This window comes from Argiope bruennichi, chromosome 4 (assembly GCF_947563725.1).
Source record: "Argiope bruennichi chromosome 4, qqArgBrue1.1, whole genome shotgun sequence".
In the NCBI taxonomy this organism is placed as follows: Eukaryota; Metazoa; Arthropoda; class Arachnida; order Araneae; family Araneidae; genus Argiope; species Argiope bruennichi.
The window spans coordinates 143,134,941-143,152,235 of NC_079154.1; the positions used below are offsets into that span (position 1 = coordinate 143,134,941).

Genomic DNA, 17,295 nt, shown 5'->3' on the forward strand with positions numbered 1-17,295 from the left:
ATCAATCACAAATTAAAAAGCAAATGTTTACAGCTTCAGTGCAGATGACGTGACGCAGGAATGCATCATAAGAAAATTAAATATGCTTCATATCTTTAATTTTAAATACAAATTTTAAAATCTATGCCTCCTGAAAAATACTTTAAAATTTTATAACATGAATTACAGAATATAACTTAAAAATAGCACAATCAGTGAACTTGTAAAAAATCTTATGTAATCTTTCATTAAAGTAATCTTTGCTTAAGTAATATTTCCTTTAAGTTAAGTAATCTATACTTTAAATTATTATTTCTACACATTTTTAAAACTTTGAACAAATAAATAGTAAAATTATAATTTATTTATTCAATCATGACTTTCTTTGTTAATTCGTGTACGATCCCTAAAACACGAACCTCCGACTTGATTTTTTCTCTTTGCGAACTCATATCCAGGCATCGAAAAGTGGTTAAAGTCAGCATTTATGTGGTTTCATATCTTTGAGACTTTTTGTGATAAAATGCTGAAATTTCGTACATGACCTTATTAAAGGATGTGGCATATTTTACTCACTGGGAATTTTTTTGTACGGGGTCTGTATAAAAATTTAAATTTTGTATTTTTAAAGTTTAATCCCCTGAAACTTTTAACCGATTTCGGAACATTTTGCACCTATTTTTACGCAACTTTGTAATTTACAATATATATCTGCGATCAATATTTAAGGAATAAAAGCTGCTGTCAAGGTTTTTGAGACACCTTGTATAATATATGTCTAATTATATGTGGTGAAAAACACATTTTAATGTTGCGATTAATTTATACTTCTCATCACATTAATCAATGAATGAAAGATTTGGTCACATTATGAAAAGCAGAAAAATCCAAGACTTTGAAGACAGAAGAAAATAACCAGGCGAAGAATGTGCTCTTCGACTCTACCTAATACGACATCTTAACACTTTCCTAATGATGGTAATAATGTATGTACACCTTCCTTATCTGAATTAAAAGAATTTTCAAGCAGAATCAATCCCTCCCTTTTTTTCATTCCAATAGACTGATTTTCATAAATTTTTAATGAAGGTTTGTGACGCAGAGCTTGTGAAGCAGGTATCTTGTTTTTAAAATGTTAAAAAAATGTAACTTACAAATAATATTTTTGTTCCTAAGTTAAGCGATAAGTAATTTATGAAAATTTATTACCAAACTTTCTAACTTGGAAATCCATGCAACTCAGAACAATGTTTAGAAAAGGAAAGACATCTCCATCTTTCAAACAAGCTGATTCCGATCTTTTCGGTTTGTGCAGCAGATTACTTTTTGTTTTGTAAGCAGAAACATACTCTTTAATCTCTCTGCATCCTTGTTTTCTTTTCTTTTCTTGTTGACCTGTTTCTTTAACCGCTGTTGTAAATCCCAATAGTTTTCCTCTACACGAGACTTCTTTACTGTAAAAATGACTCGCAGGTGAGGAGAATGCTCTTTTTAGAAACTTTTCTCCCATAGGACTTTGATAGAGACTGAATTGTATTATTACTTTTAATATCATCATTTGTTGTACGTAATGTTGCTATAAATAATAAATGTGAGTATCCCATCCAAAAATCACATTTTTTCGAATATCGTATTTTGTAAAACCGGAAGAAAATAGTAAAATCGTCAAAAATCAAAGATACAATTTCTGTATAAATGAAGCGGTCGAATTACTTTTCTGATCAATGATTGTCTCTGATACATTTTTTCCACGAATAGTTCTACACGAGTAATACTCAGAATAAAGAAAGGTGTTTTATTATTCAATATTTATTTATGTTATAAATGTTTTTTCATCAGGAATTGTGCTTAAAAATAACAATAACTTTCGTATATAAATACATCAATTTTTTCAAAATCTATATGAATTGTAACTTTAATAATTTGTCTACATTTGATAACTGTAAATCTCCTGCCCCTACAAGTTTTTCCAAAAATGATTTTAAGCAAAACAACTTTTAGAAATGAAAACAAGTAGCGTTAACGTATTAGTTAGTATGTTGGATGAATTAATATAAAGTTCAAAAGTTAGCATCAATTGATGATGAAATAATCGCTGTTTTGAAAGATAGTGTTCACTAGCAATGTTTGGCAGAGTCAATTAAAGAGTATAAAATTATATGTATTTACATAAAAAAGAATAGAATTAACAAAGTTCAAAGTCTAAAGTCAGAGAAATGACTCTCAAGAATTATCAGTAATGGAACAAAATTTAAATTACCGAAATCGGAGATGAAAGAATTTAGTGGAGATTAAATGGAATAGCGATCATTCTGTGATTAAGTTTCCAAAACACGTGATAATTCAGTTATAACTGAAAAATTTAAACTCCAGTACTTAGGTCAGTCAACATAAAAAGCGCTCGAATATTCGACAAATTACATAATCTATCCCATCTCTGCTCGAATACACCTAATATTGTCTATAAAAGATCTCGATAGTTTCCGCAGGCGAACAAAAGTAGGAGTGTCAATAGCATATTGACAACGCTTTGAAATTATGTGCTAATTTTTTCTTCAAAAGAAGTGAAAACGTTGGCACAACAGAATGGAATTAAAAAATTACAGTGGGTGAAAGTTCAGCCTTAAGCCTAGACCTCTTCAATCGTGTATCCCGCTTGCGACTGACTTGAGCGCAATATGTCATCTGTCTTTCAAAGTGTCAATGACAAATTCAAATTGCAGTGTCAAGATATCTACAACACTCACGAGACTGGATTGAAAACAGTTTGGAAGCCAAGCAACCTATTACCGGAAAGGCACCAATCAGGTTAGAACGTAAGATTTGCACTTTGACTCTTGATGCTAGAACTAATGACATAAGATCCTTCTTTTCTTGTTCTCCCAGCGAGGATTTTCACATATTGCCTTCTTTCAAAGGCAGGTGAAGGAAGTGGAAGGCTCAGTCAATAAATCTGGGCAGGATTTTCACGGAAGTTATAAAGCAAATCGAGTCATGAAAAACATGTTTACTTTCTTATTTTAGTTATCACTTTTCTTACCTCATAACAACATTAGACTTAGTCTCTAAGAAAACAGAGAGGTTCTTTTGAGTTTCCCTTCTCATACTTTACAGTAGTTTCAACCGTTAGAGTGTTTGTTTTGAGTCCATGTTTGGATCTTTCAAAAATACACCAAGAATGCCATTGATTCCGGGATTAGGAATAACCCTGCAAAGACTATGGCAATATATGGCCTGTGTATTATATTGAAATAGACCCTATGAAATGTTATAACGTTGGTTATGGCAATTTCTTGGGAAGTGCAATCTGATCATATCATGAAAATGTGAAGACTTCTTGTTGTTGGCCGATGGATAATGATAGATTATAAGTAGTGACAAAATATTGCAGGAAATAAGCGAAATAGTTATTCAACATGAGGAAGAAAGGAACAGAATTCTACATCACAAGAAGCTCTTCATTAGAACCCCCCCCCCTTCATTGGAGGAAATTATTTTTATATTGGAGAGGATAGAAGTTTATGTCAGCATGCAGGGGGTAAAGCCATTCTTTGAAGATGGTGATAATAGAGTCGTCCATAAGAGGAAAAAGGACACTGAATGCCATTTTAATTTTTATTTTTTTGTACAAAAGCATATATTTTGTTATGCAAAGCCACAAAACATCAAATTATGATGGGAGAATTACACACAGAAAGAAAAATAACATCTACTAAGACAAATAAGCAAAGAGAAAAGATTCCTCAACAAGTGTATTCGAGCTAAGATTAATACTGCATAGAATGTGTTGAAACATTTTCAAAATTATTTTAACATCGCAGCTGATAAGAATAGGTTGCATTTTGGTAAAAACTGTAATTTAGACAAAGGTTTAAATGAACGTCAGCATAAGAAAAAGGCTTGCATACACATAAAGGAAAATTAATATATTTTTTACAACTTTAAATATATTGCGATATGATACATCATGATATAATTTAAACTTCAGTGACACTAAGGCTTAAAAGTTATAGACTGATTGAAACTCATAGATCAATACTGAATTAATAAATTTTATTTCAAAGAATTCAAATAAAGTGAATTATCGGTGTTGATTTTAAATATGCTTTTAATCAAGCGTACTTACCTTATCCATAATTATTCTATCCATTTGTCTCTCAGCTTCTTGAGTGTATCTGGTTTGAAGAATTTTGCATCTTAGATATTGTTTTTCTTTATGTTTAAAAGTTAATTTTAAATTTCTCCTTACGTAAACTTGATTTTCATTCAGTTAAAATGAGCTAAATCAATGTACGTTTCTGTTATTAAAGAATTGTGATCTCTCATAGAAAATAGTCTGGAAATCTCCGGAACAGTTAGGAGTCGCTGAAACCGTAACAAAAGTCTCAACTATTTTGCATATAACGCTCTGAATTTGTACATCAGCTGCTGTCAATGACTAAATGAAAGGTTTCTTTGCACAACGAGAAATTTCACTGATTATCAAAACCATCCATCTAGATAATACCTGTTTTGTACGGTCTTTTTTCAATTTTTTACACCAGCTGTTAGCAATAATTGAGTGATTGATGGCTTCACATTATGTAAAACTTCATTAAATAACAAAATATTTGAAGAAAAGAAGTAGATCCTTGCACAGTGCTAAGATGAACCAAAAAGAAGCGTCCTTTTAACGCATTTATAGACTCTGAAATTTTTTAGAAAAATCCTCTCGATTTCTAAAATTTGTAATCTAATCCTAGTCTAAATTGAGGCCCATTGTTGTTATCCAAGTCGTATGAAGCACGTCACAAAGGCGAATGTGAGGGATTTCGTGTTTGCTTATAATTCTCGGGGAATAAAATCCCTCAGGAGCACGTGACTTTCGAACAGAAGAAATACCCACCCTGTCACGTGAAACAGGTCAATCGGTAATAACAGCACGATTCTCGAATGTTCGCACGCATTCGAACTGCTTTAATGTGCATAAATCTCAGCATGGAGCAATGGCAAGGGAGTGGTTTGAGAGTTCCATAGTTTTTCCCTGATAAATTCTATTTTTCTTGAATTTTTCCACATTTAATCACTTTCAACCAGGTCAAAAGCCGATAGCGCACGCGAGAGAGTGAATTTCCTGCTGCCACCCTCTTCCTGGTGTCCAGTCGACGGTTAGAATTACAGGTGGACTTTCTCCTACCTCCCAAAATAAATAGCAATCATTTCAAATATTCCCTTTTAACTTTAGTTCGCTCATTCGCTATTTTCCCTCGAATTTAGAAACAGTTAGACGTGAGAAAACTTGGATTTGCTGGTTGACTATGCATGTTTCTGCATAGGAACGTATGATTAATACATGCGTCTTATTTAAAAATGACCTTACAGATGCACTAAGTTTATTTTCAGATACTGCAACTTTTTAATTTGCTTATGAAGCTTCCAGTTAGCCTGTTGATCGGAGAACTTGTCTCATTCTGAAATATTTCGTAATACCAGTTGACAGATTAATCCGCTCTCACTAAATGCATAGACTTCAGTGGATATCTTTTAAATCATTTTTAAAGCACCAAAATTAAGGTAACTGTAAAGTGAAATTAAATTTCGAAAATATGTATTTTGTTTGGATTGAACTTTATTTTTTTAAAGAAAGGATTGAAAAATTATTACAACATCAACTTAAAATAATTTTTAAAATTTGCAAAATAAAAAAAAAATCATTATTTTAAAATTTGCATTAACTTGAAAAAAATTAAAACCCAAAATAAGGAATTTCAAGCGGCGACATTATAAATTAAAAATCTTTTCAAAAGATGGTTACAGCCGTTGAAGACTGTTTATGAATTTGGAAAAATTAATAGCTTTGACAAAGGAAAAAAAAAGAAACTTCAACGGTAGCAAAACGTAAATACCCTACAATAGGATTCCAAGCTCTAAAGGATTAAAGCATTAATCCTTTAGAGCTCCAGCATTTCGGATTAGAAAACTCCTCCTATGATCTAAAATAGAAATGATCAAAATAAAAGGCGAATTGAATCATAAAATATGCTCTTGACGGCAAAAGGCCGATTGGTATGAAATGGTAACTTCTTTCAGTTGTCAGATGACACAGAATATCTTCGATAAATTCCTTTACTATGCTTACATTGATTTACTTTTGAAAGGTTATTTCATTTGTAAATAAAAAAATTGTGGATTCTATGGACCTTTGAAAATCGGGCATAACTTGGGAGGAAGAAAATGTCAAACCATGCTACTCAGCTTGGAGGAAGGAAGGAATTATTTTTTGCAAATTATTGTTGCAATTTTTTAATATAGTTTTAAGATCATACATCATATTTTTTTTATTTACGTCGTAAAATAATAATATAATGTTATAATTTATATGTTCCATTCCGTTCAATGAGCTTCCACAGCCTATTGAAAAAAAATATCCAAGGACATTTTTCAGAAAATGCAAAGACAATAATTTTATATATTTTAAATATTATTATTTATTGAATTGCAAACCACGTCATTCAAGAAGTTATTGAATTCTACTGAAATTGAATAACTTTTTTCTTGCAATTTGCAATAACAGAAAAAACGCTTTTATTTTGTTACGTCAAGAATAGGGTTATTAAGTTATCCCCCCTCTCCCGCTGGATCTAAACAGTCATACTTCTTGCAAGTACATTATTGAGAGGGGACTTCTTGTAAAATCGAATGAATATATACAAAGACCTGTTATTCATATTCCAAATTTCTTTGCTACTGCCTTTATCCAAAAATAATTGATTAGCAAGCGGTTTTATCACGCTGTTCTCTGGGTTTGCTAATGTTTTTTTTTTTTTTTTTTTTTTTTTTTTTTTTGAAAAATCAAAATTGTTGATGTTATTTACATTTGGAATTTTTTTACAGTAGTGCAAATTTTCGAAAAGCCAGCGTATATCAGCATCATATAAGAAAAAAAAAAAAAAAAAAAAAGAATGGCAGATGTGAACTGTTTCTCTTGCAGAATTTTAAAAATAGTTGGATAATTTCGACCGATGGCAAATCAAAACTCCGTTTGAGAGAAAGAATTGGAGTTTTGTAAATATTGCAACAAATTTAGATGATTGACGCTTCGGTTTAGAAAATTTGCCATTTCCCAATATATCCATTCTAATGGCCCGTTTAGCAACAAGTGGCACTTAGTTCTGTAAAAATACTTGAGAAATTTTCTTCTCTAAAATTTCAGATAGCCCTTCCTTCGCATCAGAAATTATGCATATTAGATAGCGAGATGTTCATTATTACATGTAGGTGTTTCTAACGTGTAAATGAAATGTTGAAAATTTGCAGATGAATTTATAAGTAATTTTGTCCTGCCTTCCCTTTTTCTCTAGTTTATAGGAACGTCTAGCATCTGTGGCAACAATCATTGGTAGAATTCACAAGAAGAAATCAAGTAAAAAACTGGTCAGTTCTCTTCCAATTAATAATAAATGACGAGTCAATAATAAATGTCTGTTTATCAAGGAATTCTCAAGAGCATAATAGAATTTTTTTTCCTCTGGGTATTTGAGTCTAGAAAAGTAAAATCCAGGAAGTTCTCAAAGATTTTGGGGTCCCTTACCTGTTATAAATTCTAAAATAAGGAAGTAAATAAAAAAAAGAGAAGAAATTTTTTTATTTAGATTTGGCTGTTTTATATACAACATTCGATTTTAAACGCTGATGAACATGGTGCAATATTTCGATGGCAGTGTAAAGGTCAGCGAGCCGCTTATGATGTTGCATTCCTCTTCTTGGTTTCTACGATACGTCATCAGTAGAGTTCTTGCGAACGATACGATATGCGACAACTCGATAATCACAGGCATAAATGTTTGATAACAGCTCGTGAAAATCTGATGAATATATTTTTGAAAAGTGAGATATAAGAAATTATCTCCAGGAAAACTCATTTCCATAAACACAAAAATATGAAATTTTCGAAATTAAAAAATTTATCAGACAAATTAAACTTGTTAATGGTATTTTCTTAATCGATGCTACTTATTTCGAGAATCTTTTTTCTAGAAAGATGTATCAAAGTATCGCAAATATTTTCGAATAAATTTAAGATTTTCTACTGAAATCAATAACTAATCACTTCTTAAATAGATATAAGAATTGAGGGAAATTAAGCTTTAAGTACTACTTTAAAATGAGATGTAGAATCTTTTATTTGAAGCTTAGATACTTGTCTGAGAAATGTGTTCCCAAAAGGCCTTGTAATTCTTATGAAACTCAACACTTGTATCATACCCTCACAAATGAATGACTTTATGAAAGCCTATCAACTTTCATATCCATTTGGGAAAGAAAAAAAATCTCAACACCAAAAGAAGATAAAGAGTAGGCATTTACCTGAAATATAGGCACTTGTCTGAGAAATTTGTTCACTTGCGGTATCCTAGAAGTCTTTCCATACAGCTGGTCCCCGTATCCATCCAGGACTACCTGTTCGAGCTTCTCCAGGGCACCCAGCTTCAGCCACAGAGTGATAGGGTCCTCACTCACAGCCGCCATGGCCCAATTCTGTTTCTTAATGCTCCTGTGGACCAGCAGACCCCATGCCGAAAAGCAGGAAGGCCACAGCTCACTGCACAACCGAAGAATCTTAAAAGTAGAGAGAGCCTATATTGAGAATAAATTTAATAAAAATATCTTTTAAAATAACACCTTTATAAGTGCACCAGAAAAGTAGAGATATTTTCATTTTAACTATTTTCTTACCTTGTGTCTTTAATTAATAATTCATGAACTCTTTCAAATCATTTTTTTTCTCAAATCAACGACCGTGTAAGCGCTATACTAATTGAAACAAAATTTAATAAAAGAAATCGATTAGCTAATAATTGAGCACTAAAAACATTAAATTTGTATACAATTACGAAGAACGTGTACGAGGTTCAAATATTCACGACTGCACATTCACTAATATTCAAAGCTTTATTTGAAATGATTGAAAAGAGTGGGTGAAAATGGATTGGAAAAATCCATCATTACAAGCATCAAAGAAGTCAAGTAAAAAGAAAAGGCTGTCGTAAAACAATGGAAAGCAATAATTAAAAACAGGAAACAAAAGATAAATTTCAATAAAACAAATATAAAAATAAACAGAAAGAAAAAGCAAAATGTTCATCACTCATTTTTAATAATTTATTTTTCTATTCATTTTCTGTATTTTTATTCCATACTCATGAGAGGATATCAATAAGCAATGCGTATCATTTTGAACCAATAAGTGCAATGAATGACAACAAAAAACGGAATACTTTTTCACATAACTGCCATTCATCCTTGTACCGGATCAGTTGGAAAGGTTTCATAAAATGCGGTTGGACCGAGACAAGAATCAAACATCTATCTGACCGCCGAAGAAACTTTTCATGTTCTCAAAGATGAAAATATGAACGCATCAAGACGCGTCGAAAATTCCCAACCGAACTCTTACGGTTTTCCGTGAACGACTACAAGAATTCAGTTAGGAATCGTTGGAGTTCTTAGCAAATAATGACTTCATCAGTCGATTAGTAGATTTTTATGAATTACTTGAACAAATTCTTACCCAGGACAAAATAAAAATATTAAGCTTATCCTTATAGAAATTCCTCCTAGATATGGGAATGTCCATTGTTTTTAGTGATCGCAAGTTTCTTGAAAAATAATTCCAAGTTCGGTGTTATTAAATAAAAAAAAAACAAGGAAGAAATAATTTATTTATGATTGTAAGGATTCATTTAATTACATTGTTAAAAAACTATTTCTCATAAAAGAAACAAAGAGAAAAGATTTTCTTGTGACTAAAAGAATTTTGAATAAGAACTATATAAAATATTTGCTTAACCTAATAAAATTGGAAACGTATAAATTAAATAAAAATAGAATGCGAAATCGATTTTCCTATTTTTAATCTTGCCTTCGAAATAAAAAGAATGTTTAGAATTGACTGCTTTTGCATTGTCAAATTTAACAACTAAAAATTAAGTGTTTAGGCAAGTTTCCGATTCTATTATATATAGGATGTCCCAATAAAGTAAAACAGGCATTTATTTCCTTAACTACTGCAATTATATATAGAATTCCATTTGCAAAGTTTCATTGAATAACTGCTTCTATGATTCGCAGGCCCAAGTTCACATTTGACATGGCTTGAGATAATGGACAGTTTAGTACTCAGTAAGAAGTGAGAAAATACGTATTGTAATAGTGAGTTTTGGCATCAAACTTTACCTTCTGGTATTGTGGCAAAGAAATGAATTGGGGTGGAGGCGAAGAAGTGAATTTATAGAACTCCGGTTCCGCTGTTATCCGGCTAACTACTACATAAAGCTCCTTCCCCAAATAAAAATTGTCTCCTTCACGATTTGACAAAATGAATCGACATCGATTAAAATTCCTATTTAAGCTAGGCCATAACAGTTAATTCATCTATGTACTGGGCTTTTCATTCATTTATGCAATGGAATTTATGTATGTATTCGCCTATGTATTGGATAGCAGTGATTATATCATTCACTATCAGGCGGCTGACTAATATTTTTTTTTTCATCTGAAATGAAAAATTAGACAATCGAATACACTTTCGGTGTGATACGATTCATCCCGAGAGAAAAATATATTTTTTTCTCAGAAAGTATTTACGTTAACTGTTTTCGCGAAACTCAGAACTATAAAATATGTGTTTTTACTACTAGAAAATTAATTATGAAACCTATCACATCCAAGGTTAGCCTTTGCGCCCACAACAACATGATATATGACTGTTGTGGGCGCATGTTCAGAATATTTTTTATTATCAAGTTTTGCATGTTCCGAACGTTGCAACGTTCCTCCTTTTTCTTCTGATTTATTAAATCGTTCATTTCATTTACATTTAATCTATCTCACCGTATACGTAGAGCAATGCAAATCCGTGATACACATCCCTATCATGAGGAAATATGGCTCTTCAAAACGAGAAAAAAAATATTCCAGTACACTCACTCTCGAGTATGTGGCCAGTGAATTCATTTGTTTGCCCACCAATATCGGAAGACAAAGTTTTTTTTATAGCAGAGCTTATTGTTATAATGCGTATTTTCTCACTTCTTATTGAGTTCTATGCCTATTTATCTTAAGCCACGTAGAATGTGAACGTGGTCGCAGCCTGGTGAATCATAGAAGCAGTTGCCGGTAACATGTCAAGTTAAAATAGAAGGCTCTGCACTGGTAGTTTATCTATGTTTATATACTGCACGGTATGTTTCAAGAATCAGAGAAAAAGCTTATAAATTTGTGGCGATTCTGCTTCCATCAAAATGACTGTATTCGAAAAACTATTTTCCTAACTGCGCACCGGAAGTACGAAGCAGTTATCTACGATCAAGCGCGCAAGCTGTGCGAATTAAAAAGATAAATTTCCGGTCTTTCACAAAAATCTGTTGTCTGTCGATGTGTTAGCGTTAAAAATTAAAAGATGTTTATTTTTATATAAAAAAAGTCGTCGCTCATTCTTTATGTGTGGATGTAACTTAACTATCCCAATTTGCAACCTTCTCCACTAAAACATCCCACATTTGGTGACACGAAAAGTGAAAGGATAACTTTCCCAGTTTTCTTTATGCATTAAATGGCGCCATAGCGCATTTCTTCCTAATGGCGGTAAGCGTATCGTTGAATATTGTTTCTATTTTCACAGCCTAAATAATTTCCATCGGAACTTCTGTTATATAATTTGGATTAGCATTTTCATATTATTTACTCTGATTATCAGTATATTATTTGTATTTTCGTATTTCAAAGCAGTTTTGTGAAATTATATTTATAACGTGCCTTTGATTTCTTGAATAAAACATGCCAGGAGATACTCCAAATTCCGCCAACAATTACGCAACAGTTTCTCGTGTTGGCGTCAAACTTCCGCCTTTCTGGAAAGCTAACATTGCATTATGGTTTGTTCAACTTGAGGCGCAATTCGCCTTGGCGGGAATTACTGCTGACGATACAAAATTTAATCATGTTATTTCTGCCGTTGATTCTGATATTTTGAATTGTGTAAGCGATATAATATTGAAACCTCCTGATACTGATAAATATTCAACATTAAAAAAACGTTTAATTGAGTTGCATTCTGAAAGTGAAGCTTCGAAAATACGTACGCTGCTACAAGGCCTAGAACTTGGCGACCAACGACCATCTCAGTTATTAGCTCGTATGAAAACATTGGCGGGCGATACTGTTGGCGAGCCACTCTTAAAATCTCTTTGGCTCGGAAGACTGCCAAACAGCACACAAACTATTTTAACTGCTTTGAATGAAGATTTAGCTGGTTTAGCATCAGTTGCAGATAAAATAAATGATTTGGCTGGCCATTCAAACATTAATTCCGTTACTCCTCAATCTTCGAATAATCAAATAGCCCAACTTGAAAAACAAGTCGCCCATTTGACGACTTTAGTTGGCGAGCTTACTACAACAATGCGCCAATCACGCTCTCAAAGCAGAAATAGAAATCGACCTTTTAAAAACAGTCGTAGTTGCTCTCGTGATCGCTTAAAAAAATATAAAGAACCTGCTGATGGCATTTGCTTTTATCATACAAATTTTGGCACAAAAGCAAAAAAATGTAGTTTGCCTTGCTCTTTCAAGAATTCGGGAAACTAAATCGGCGGTCGTCCACTGGCCTTGGCCACGATCGCAAAATTAATAGAATTATGCTGGCCGATAAAGTTAGTAAATGGAAATTTTTAGTGGATACAGGCGCAGACGTATCTGTTTTACCACACAATTATGCTCCTAAAGCTGATTCCTCTAATGAATTACTCCTCTTAGCTGCTAATGGCACAAAAATAGCTACTTTTGGTAAAAAACGCCTTACGCTAGACTTAAATTTACGGCGAAATTTTACTTGGTCTTTCATAATTGCAAATGTGAACCAACCAATTATAGGTGTTGATTTTTTAAAACACTATAATCTTTTGGTTGATGTTAAAAGTGGTTGTTTGATTGATGGCATAACTAAATTAACCACTCAAGGCAAATATACAAACACAGATTCATTAACTTCTGGTATATCCATTTTGCTTGGTGATTCAGAATTCTATGACATTTTATCGCAATTCCAAGACCTCACTAATCCATCTCAACCAACAAAAAGCAAAGTATCAACTAAAATACATCACTTTATTGAAACAACTGGTCAACCAGTATTTTCGAGACCTCGTCGCTTATCTCCCGAGTTGCTAAAAATTGCACGTCAGGAATTTGAATTTTTAATGTCTCAAGGTATTATCCGTCCTTCTAGTAGCCCATGGGCAAGTCCTCTACACATGGTGAAAAAGTCTAATGGAGAATGGAGACCGTGTGGCGACTACCGTCGTTTAAATTCAATTACCGTTCCTGATAGATACCCAGTTCCTCATATTCAAGATTGCACTCAAATGTTTTTCAATAAAACCATTTTCTCCACCCTGGATTTGATCCGAGCTTATTATCAAATTCCTATTAACCCAGCGGACATTCCAAAAACAGCAATCACAACCCCATTTGGTCTTTTTGAATATGTTTATATGCCCTTTGGTTTAAGAAACGAGGGACAAACCTTTCAACGTTATATACATCAAGTTTTGTCAAATTTAGATTTCTGCATTCCTTATTTTGATGACATACTGGTTGCATCAAATAATGTAGAACAGCACAAACAACATTTAAAAACAGTATTTGAACGATTATCTCAGCACGGATTGAAACTAAACCCTTCAAAATGCGTCCTTGGGAAGCAATCGGTAAAGTTTCTAGGTTGTCTAATTACATCTGAAGGCGTGAAACCTTTACCGGAAAAAGTTCAAGCCATTTCTGATTTTCCCAAACCTCAAAATATATCTGAGCTAAAGCGTTTCTTGGCCATGCTCAATTTTTACCGTCGATTTTTGCCTCATGCCGCTCAGACTCAAGCTAGCCTACACGAACTTTTAAAAAACTCTAAAAAGAATGATAAGCGACTTGTTCCTTGGACTGACCTCACTACAGAAGCTTTCGAAAAATGCAAATCTGATATTGCAAATGCAGCTACTTTGAACTTCCATTCACCTAACCAGCAATTATCTATCATGGTTGATGCTTCAGACTCAGCCATCGGATCTGTCCTCCATACAACTACGTCTAATGGTCAACAACCTCTAGCATTTTATTCCCGAAAACTTACGTTCTCAGAACGTAAATACAGTACGTATGATAGGGAACTTTTGGCGATATATGCAACTATCAAACATTTTCGACACTTGTTGGAAGGTCAAAATTTCATAATATTTACAGATCATCGACCTCTTACTTTTGCTTTCACCAAAAAATCTGACTCTTCTTCTCCAAGACAACTAAGATACCTTGATTTCATTGCACAATTCAGCACCGACATCAGGCACGTATCGGGCTCAAAAAACGTTGTAGCTGATACCTTATCTCGTATTAATGAAATACAGTTACCAAAAATAGACTTTTCTGCCATGGCGGAAGCACAAGCATCTGATGAAGAACTTCAGACTATTTTGGCAAAGAATGAACTGTCACTTTGTTTAAAACCTCTCTCAACCGACCCCAATTCATCTAAACTTTACTGTGATGTCAAGCAAAACAAAATTAGACCTTACGTCCCAGAAATTTTCCGAAAGAAAGTTTTTCTATCTTTGCACAATATTTCCCACCCAGGTATCCGTGCCACTAAACATTTGATTTCAGAGAGATTCTTTTGGCCGTCCATGCAAAAGGACATTTCAAATTTCACCCGTTCATGTCTAGATTGCCAAAAATCTAAAATAGCTAGACACACCAATAGTCCTCTTAAATCTTTTCAATTACCTGCAGCCAGATTCGATCATGTTCATCTAGATCTCGTAGGACCTCTTCCACCTTCAAACAATTGCGAATACCTACTTACCTGCATAGATCGTTTCACACGATGGCCTGAGGCAATTCCCATTCCTGATATTTCTGCTGAAACTGTTGCGCGTGCATTCATAACTCATTGGATCTCACGCTTCGGTTTGCCTTCAATAATCACGACAGATCAAGGACGACAATTCCAAAGCAACTTGTTTTCTTTGCTCAGCAAACTCTTGGGTGTCCAAAAGATCCGAACGACCCCATACCACCCAAAAAGCAATGGAATAGTCGAGCGATTCCATCGATCTCTTAAACAAAGCCTCCGATGTCATGCATCTACGAAATGGACCGAATCAATTCCTTTGGTTTTGCTCGGACTCCGAACCGCATTAAAAGAAGATCTACAGTGCACATCGGCCGAACTAGTTTATGGCTCAACCCTTAAACTACCATCAGAATTTTTTGAATCCCCTTCAATTAACGTCGAGCCTCATGAGTTCCTAATAAATTTACGGACCTTGATGGATCAACTTAAACCTGTTGCTACTGCACCTCATGACACCAAGAAAGTATTCGTTCATCCAGCTCTGGACACTTGCTCACATGTGTTCGTGCGCCACGATGCTGTTAAAAAACCTTTGCAAGCGCCATACGATGGACCATACCTCGTACTCAAACGAACTGATAAAATGTTCACAATTGAAAAGAACGGCAAACAGTCCACGATCAACATTGATCGCTTAAAGCCTGCGTTCTTCGAGAACTCTCACCAGTCCTCTGCACCAGCAATATCACCACCAGTTGCAGTTCCGACTTCACCAAAATCAGTACCTGAACTGTCTCCATCGAGTCCTGTGTCACCTACAAATTCTACTCCAGTACCTTATGTGACCAGATCTGGCCGACGAGTTCGCTTCAACACTCGTTACCTCTAACTTCAGTGCCTGCTGCACTACTAGAGGGGGGAGTACTGTGGCGATCCTGCTTCCATCAAAATGACTGTATTCGAAAAACTATTTTCCTAACTGCGCACCGGAAGTACGAAGCAGTTATCTACGATCAAGCGCGCAAGCTGTGCGAATTAAAAAGATAAATTTCCGGTCTTTCACAAAAATCTGTTGTCTGTCGATGTGTTAGCGTTAAAAATTAAAAGATGTTTATTTTTATATAAAAAAAGTCGTCGCTCATTCTTTATGTGTGGATGTAACTTAACTATCCCAATTTGCAACCTTCTCCACTAAAACATCCCACAAATTGTTCACATTTTAGCATAAATTCTGTAATGCCCAACTTAAATGTAAGAAACATAAACAAAACATTAGCTTAAATCGAAGGCCTAATTTTTAAGAAAATTGACTCAAATTGATTGTTTTTTAACTGATAAATGATTACACAGATACTAAAAGGTAACCCTAAGATAAATGTCAAAACTTAAAGTTTTGATGTTTTGAAAAAAGTCCTTAATAGATGATTTAATAGACATATTTAATAGACGTCTTACTTTCCTCACTTAATTACGATAAAAGAAAACTAGGCCAGATAGTACGGAAGCCGGATAGGCGCAAACCGGATACTCGGGAGAGTACTGTACTATGAACTATCTCCAAATTAAATAATTCCAAACGTTAACATTTTTTTCTTCGTCGCTAGAACTTCTAAAATTATTACCTCATAGAACTTATTTTTATATTATCTGAATTTTTAACAAAAAAAAATTTTGGTCTCTATACTATTTTTTATTTATCTTAAATAATGTTTTAAAATTAACTCGCAATTTGTTATATTTTTTTTTTTTATTTTCACGTGCTTAGGAAGTATATAAAGAGAACGATCTGTAATCGTCAAAAAATTCAACATCGAGATTTCGACAATTTTCACATTCCAAACATACACCTTCCCTCATTTTTTTCCCCGTATAGTCAAATATGACTCTTTATAATTGAATATTTTCTTTTATAACCCACCATTCCCCAACCATCCTTCCACTCAACGAAATTTGTATTACTTACGCAAAATTTAAGGGTCAAACGATTCGAATTAATTTAACAATATATGTAGGATTTATTTTTGATATTGCGTTTTATCACACTTCTAAAATAACATGAATTCAATGGAAAAATACGTAAAAGCAGCATGAAGTCATTTTGCATTGTAATGAAAATTACAATGCAATTCGCCGTTATAATCAATCATTCATGTGAAACAAAGTTCGTGCATCCGAGTTTTATGAATTAGGCTTCAAAGACATCATATTCGATCTCATTTCTGAAAGAGCAACATTTCTTCTTAATATCCACCTAATCAATCGCTTTGGGAAGACGCGCCACGCACGTCGAGGTGCTTTTGAGACAAAATCATCGATGACTTGTTGAACACGTCTGTAGGTAATTATCACAGAAGTGGAAATGATGCTCGCTACCAGTCGACTGAAATTGTTTGCCAGAACACAAACATAGGTCGAAAATTAATTCATTT

General features: G+C 33.6%; 1 protein-coding gene across 4 annotated transcripts in view; it reads right to left on the reverse strand.

The window, feature by feature from the left end:
• The window catches only part of LOC129965901 (uncharacterized), a 142,197-nt gene that overhangs the window by 111,885 nt on the left and 13,017 nt on the right, over positions 1-17,295 (reverse strand). For 2 of the 4 annotated variants that reach the window (XM_056080172.1, XM_056080174.1), the window contains exon 2: positions 8,326-8,577. In XM_056080172.1, the coding sequence (XP_055936147.1) occupies positions 8,326-8,487 (162 nt within the window). In that variant the 5' untranslated portion in view covers positions 8,488-8,577. Of the gene's footprint in view, positions 1-4,105; positions 4,175-8,325; positions 8,596-17,295 lie in introns of those variants that run through there. The other 2 variants (XM_056080173.1, XM_056080175.1) reach the window with 2 other exon arrangements.